The 6,000-nt window shown below is 41.6% G+C and overlaps 1 protein-coding gene across 1 annotated transcript in view; it reads right to left on the bottom strand.

Moving 5' to 3' along the window:
* Window positions 1-373: 373 nt before the first annotated feature.
* The window catches only part of LOC120572615 (polymeric immunoglobulin receptor-like), a gene marked incomplete at its 5' end in the record, with an annotated part of 88,574 nt that continues 82,947 nt past the window's right edge, over window positions 374-6,000 (bottom strand). Inside the window, 3 exons of the mRNA XM_039821936.1 lie at window positions 374-380; window positions 1,061-1,268; window positions 4,622-4,966. Of these exons, the coding sequence (XP_039677870.1) occupies window positions 374-380; window positions 1,061-1,268; window positions 4,622-4,966 (560 nt within the window). The remainder of the gene's footprint in view (window positions 381-1,060; window positions 1,269-4,621; window positions 4,967-6,000) is intronic.

Genomic DNA, 6,000 nt, shown 5'->3' with positions numbered 1-6,000 from the left:
ATTCCCTCCATCCATAATAATATATTATTACCAAAACACCCAAACAGATGACATTATGAAGAGCTCTCTACACCTGATTAGAAGATATTTGGTGGGTGCTCTGGTCCTGTGAGCTCCTGACAGATCCCAGACTCAGGTACACAGACCCCTCCACCACAATAGGGTCAAACAGACCACATAGCAGATCAGTACATGACCTTACACCCACAGCAGTAAAAGCATGTTGTATTTACAGCACATGAGAAAAGCGTCAGGTATTAAGAGCTCTGGGAGATGTCAGATGAACTTATCGGCTGATGCATCATCATCATCACCAGCAGGTTGTCCTGATCTCTTGTTCTAATGTCTTTTATGCAATACATGGTTTCCATCCTTAGAACCTGAAGATAATAAAACATATGAGTCAGTAGATGTGTGGATAGTGGAGCAGCTTTCATCCTCTCTGATGTTAGAAACTGCAGCTACAACCTGATACTCAGAAAAACTCACTGAGAGAGACTCACTCACCTGCTGGATCTTCAGTAAATGTTGTTTAATATTAGATCTGATCTCTTTCATAGTCAGTGTCTCTCACCCTAAAGGTCATTTTATGTTTCTGTGTTAAAATCAACTGCGTGGCTACATACGGAGGTATGAGGAGATACCGAGTCTGACGTCACCTCTCAACAAATGTAACTACAGGTTACGGTGTATCCTCGGCAGACAGCCCTCAGAACCAGCGGCCAGCCCCCGCCGTGAAGTAAGTCTCTCAGCGGTGTTGAGTAACATGAATGTTAGTTGTAGTTCTCTAAAGGTAAAGATAATTTAAACTAAATCTCTTAGTCTGACCGTCCTCTGGGACCATCTCATCATGGGAGACCCTAGAGGATCTCAGACTCAGATACCGAGACCCCCACACACACACAAACACATACACACACACATGATGGGGGCAAACAGACCAAATAGCAGATCAGCACATGACCTTACACCCACAGCAGTAATGATAATCATGTTGTATATACAGCACATGAGAAAACAGTCAGGTGTAAAGAGCTCTGGGAGTTTTAGATGAACTAACCGGGCCGATGCTTCATCACCATCATCATCATGAGCAGGTGGTCCTGATCTCTTGTCCTCACGTCTTTTATATATCAGGACACCAACAACAGCAACAAGAACCAGTCCACCTGCTGCCAGTCCAAGGTTTCGGCCTACAGGAGAGGAGTTTCCATCACCAGGGACATCATTCATTGATTGTCCATCCTTGGAGTGTCCGCTGTTTGAACCTGAAGATAATAAAACATATTAGTAGGGCTGCAGCTATCGATTATTTTAGTAATCGAATATTCTACCAATTATTCCATCGATTAATCGAGTAATCGGATAAGAAATACTTAGTAAGAAATACTTAGTAAACAGCAATAGTAAATATTTACTATTGCGGTTTACTAAAAAGGAAACCTGTCGCTTGTATATATACAAAAGACAGGTTTCCTTCTTTAGAAAAAGCAACATTTTTATTGCCAAGATCCAAGACCCTTAAAAACAAATACATTACAATAGTACATTTTGGTGGCTCAAATGTTAATATTTTTCACCCCATTCCCCTTCTTGCCTCTGGCTCTTTGCACTGGATATGCAAAAGAACTGTTCACTGACCTGAGGGTAAATGTGACTGTACGAAGCTTACAGCAGGGCTATTCAACTACACTGTTCTGGGGGACACATTTTCAGAAGCCTAAAACACAGGGAGGAGCATAGATATATCTACGGTGAGGAGAAAGAATAAAGAATGCATGATGACGTCATTCACATGCACATTAAGTAGCCATGCTGGGGGATGAGACGGTTTGAACCGGCAGCAGCTAAATTTCCAAAGATTAGAAGCAAACTAATAAACAGTTAGACTACAAACCGACAGCTTTCGTTTTAGCTTGTTGGTAAAACATCGCTGTTAGCAAAGTAGCATGCTGTAGGCTAGTTGTGTAAAACATCGCTGTTAGCAGAGTAGCATGCTGTAGGCTAGTTGTGTAAAACATCGCTGTTAGCAGAGTAGCATGCTGTAGGCTAGTTGTGTAAAACATCGCTATTAGCAGAGTAGCATGCTGTAGGCTAATTGTGTTAACAGAGAGCAGCAGATGTTAGCTACCCGTGTCGGGTTTACTCCGTGGAATGGATGAGTACACTGGGTGTTTTCTACTGAGGGAATGTAGCAGCATGTTTGCAGCTTAAAATGATCCCAAACTTTCTGTCGTTTTCTCGCCTGTCTCTTCTCTTAGACCCTCGCTATTTTTGTCTTCCTTCATTTTGTAATCTGGGCCGTCAATCTTGTGTTTTATATACTGTCTGTGCTTGTGTTTGTGTCCGCAGAAGCGCAAACCTCTTGTGCGCTAGTAATAATCCTCCATGCGGAAACACAGTGAGCCGTTCAACCTAAATTACATTGATTTAACAGTAGAGTTCATTCAGTGACATTCAGAGTCAATGTTGGCTCTCTTTCTACGTCTTGAATCATCTGATGCAACTCGACACTTTGTATGTTCCAGCGTCGTGTCTGATCACATTCTTCAGAATTAAAGACACATACCCGTCCTTCAGGTCTCTGTCCACCAGGCCCACCCTGTCCTTAAAGGATGGATGCTGGTAGGTTGGATCCAAGTGTCCATCGCTGTAATAGACGACGTACTCTGGCTCCAGGTCAGGTCTGGTCCACTCTAGAGCACTGATGGAGGGATCAGCAGCCCGACATGGCAGAATGACATCATCTCCTGGGTACACTGTTACCACAATCAGATCTGAAAAACAATAATAAACTAATATTAATAATAAGAAGTCATGTTATTCCAACAGCTGCTCATAAAGCTATGGCCGCTGAAGTTCCCAGAGCTCTTAACACCTGACTGTTTTCTCATGTGCTGTATTATATACAACATGATTATCATTACTGCTGTGGGTGTGAGGTCATGTGCTGATCTGCTATTTGGTCTGTTTTGGTGTAAACTGAGGTGTTGATACACTGTTTGTGTACTGTGTAAAACCAAAGGTCAACAAATAACTTTTTGTAAGTTTAGTTATGTATGTAATAGAGCCTGACCGATAATGGATTTTTAATTCCGATATCGATACAAATATTTGGTGATTTAAAAATTCGATATATTCCAATATATTGGCCGATATATATTTTTAAATCCAGAAACGTGTTACAAAACTTAAAAACAGATTTCCCTAACATTAGTTAGTTGTTGTTATTTATGAGTCCTCACTAAAATAATATAACGCAGTTCAAAAATAAACTTGTTGGTTTTATTGTCACAACAGAACATCAAAATATATTGAAGTTCTGATAAATAAAATGTATAAAAATACAAACTTAAGATATGAAACGTAAAGGGTTAAACAACAGGGCGCTGTAGAGGCCCTCTGGTGGACAGACTTCATACGCCAACACTCAGAACAGGTGATTTTGTCCGTTTTTATTTCATTTTTTTTAATATTCATTCATCGGCCATTAGAAATGCTGATAAGGATAGTTTCAATAATGTCTAATATCGGCCGATGATATCAGCGCGCTGATATATCGGTCGGGCTCTAATCGTAAATAAATAAATGTTCTTCCTTAAAATACAGGGGCATAAGTCAGTACACCCCTATGTTAAATTCCCATAGAGGCAGGCAGATGTTTATTGTTAAAGATCAGTTATTTCATGGATCCAGAATACTATGCATCCTGATAAAGTTCCCTTGCCTTTGGAATTAAAATAGCCCCCCACATCATCATCACATACCCTTCACCATACCCCCCACATCATCACATACCCTTCACCATACCTAGAGATTGGCATGGATTTTTATGTCAGTTAGCCTAATAGCTAGTTTGATTTGCATTGAGAGATGATTTTTATGGAAAGTACCCCATATTAACATTAAGTAGCTATACTGGATATATATTGCAGATATGCATATTTTAATTCTTCTTAGTCAAAAGAACATATCATCATTCTTCCTAGGACAAATGACGTCACTTTTGTTATTCACGGCTTTCAATTTCAGATATCCCAAAAAAAGTCTATTTAATGTGTATTTGTGTTATTCTGATGTGTTTTGAGCTGCTGTAGAATTTCCCCAGTGTGGGATTAATACATTATATCTTATCTTCTAGTCATAATTCTAATTGTAGTTAATTTTACATTTGTAATAGTGAAAATGTATATCAGATATTTAATAACATTTTCTGAAATTTAAATCATGACTAGCAACACCTAAACTGTAACTGAAATTGAAGTTCTTCATAAGAATTCTGTTTTCAGATTTCTAAAATGTTTCTGGAGAGGAAGAATGATGTTTTAGATATCTGAAATTATCATCGATCAAACCATTGTGACTTATTTTTTACTTTTATAAGAACATTTTTCAAGTGTCAATTATCGAGTCATTGTGTTGTTATTTGAGTACTTTAGGTTTAAGGTAACTTTTCTTCCAGCACTTTTACGAGGAGTAAAATATTCTCTAAATGTTGAGATGATCAGAACTGATTCTCTCTCTGTCTGACTCTCTGGGACCAACTCATCATGGGAGACTCTAGAGGAGCTGCAGCTACAACCTGATACTCAGAAACACTCACGGAGAGAGACTACCTCACCTGCTGGCTCTGTGACCTGCAGACGGATGGTTCTGATGATTCTGATGATTCTGATTTGGTCAGTATCATCGGTTTTAACTCCACACTCGTATGTTCCAGCATCGTGTCTTCTCACATTCTTCAGAATTAAAGAAACGTCTCCGTCCTTCAAATCTCTGTACACCAGCTCCACCCTGTCCTTAAAGGATGGATGCTGGTAGGTTGGCTCCAGGTATCCATCTCTGTATAAGAGGACGATATCTGGCTCCAGGTCAGGTCTGCTCCACTCTACAACGCTGATGGAGGGATCATCAGCCTGAAATGGCAGAATGACATCATCTCCAGGGGGCACTGGTACCACAAGGTCTCCTGAAAAACAATAATAAACAATAGTAATCAATAAAAGTCATGGTACTTCTAAAGACCTCCATCAGGTGTAACACTGCAAATATCAACATGACATCATGACTTTGTGTAAACATACACACCACTTTCACTTAAGCCAAGTGGCGTGTTATCTGTACGCATTTTGAGCTGTCCGCGTGTATGTCTACGCTGTACACAGCGGACGTAAACACACACGCCACTTGCCGTGTTATCACGAGAACTACGTCTCACGCGTAAAACCACAAACGGTTGGGTTTTGGACAAGAACATTGGGGAAGGCTTTAGTAAAACTAAAAACAACAGTTGACAAACTCCACACGCGGGACACGGTCCCAGCTCTGCTGGGTGAAAGTCCTGTGTTTTACTCATCCACCACCTAGCCTGGTTGGCACCAGACCGTCTCAGTTGTGGAAAGGTTCATTCACAGCCCATTTCTGAAGGGTGCCACCAATGGACGCCACTCAAAGGCCTCTGGAGCGCATTGGATAGTCCTTCAACCAATCAGATCAACGATCTGGGTGACGTAACAGAGACTGCGACATCAACGGGTGGCTGCGCCGGTGGCCGCCATGTTGAATGTAAACAAGAAGCGCTCTGCGCCGTGATTGGTGTAAAGCCCGGCCTCAACGGTTGTGATTGGTGTAGAGCCCTCCTCAACGGTTGTGACTGGTGTAGAGCCCGCCTCACGGTTGTGATTGGTGTAAAGCCGGCCTCAGTGGTTGTGATTGGTGTAAAGCCCGCCTCAACGGTTGTGATTGGTGAAGAGCCCTCCTCAACGGTTGTGATTGGTGTAAAGCCACGCCTCAACGGTTGTGATTGGTGTAGAGCCCGCCTCAACGGTTGTGATTGGTGTAAAGCCTGCCTCAGTGGTTGTGATTGGTGTAAAGCCCGCCTCCAACGGTTGTGATTGGTGTAAAGCCCGCCTCAACGGTTGTGATTGGTGTAAAGCCTGCCTCAACGGTTGTGATTGGTGTAAAGCCCGCCTCAACGGTTGTGATTGGTGTAGAGCCTTC

This window comes from Perca fluviatilis, chromosome 14 (genome assembly GCF_010015445.1).
Source record: "Perca fluviatilis chromosome 14, GENO_Pfluv_1.0, whole genome shotgun sequence".
Taxonomy (NCBI): Eukaryota; Metazoa; Chordata; class Actinopteri; order Perciformes; family Percidae; genus Perca; species Perca fluviatilis.
The sequence above is the reverse complement of the archived record's forward strand: the minus strand, read 5'-3'. Positions and strand labels throughout refer to the sequence as shown.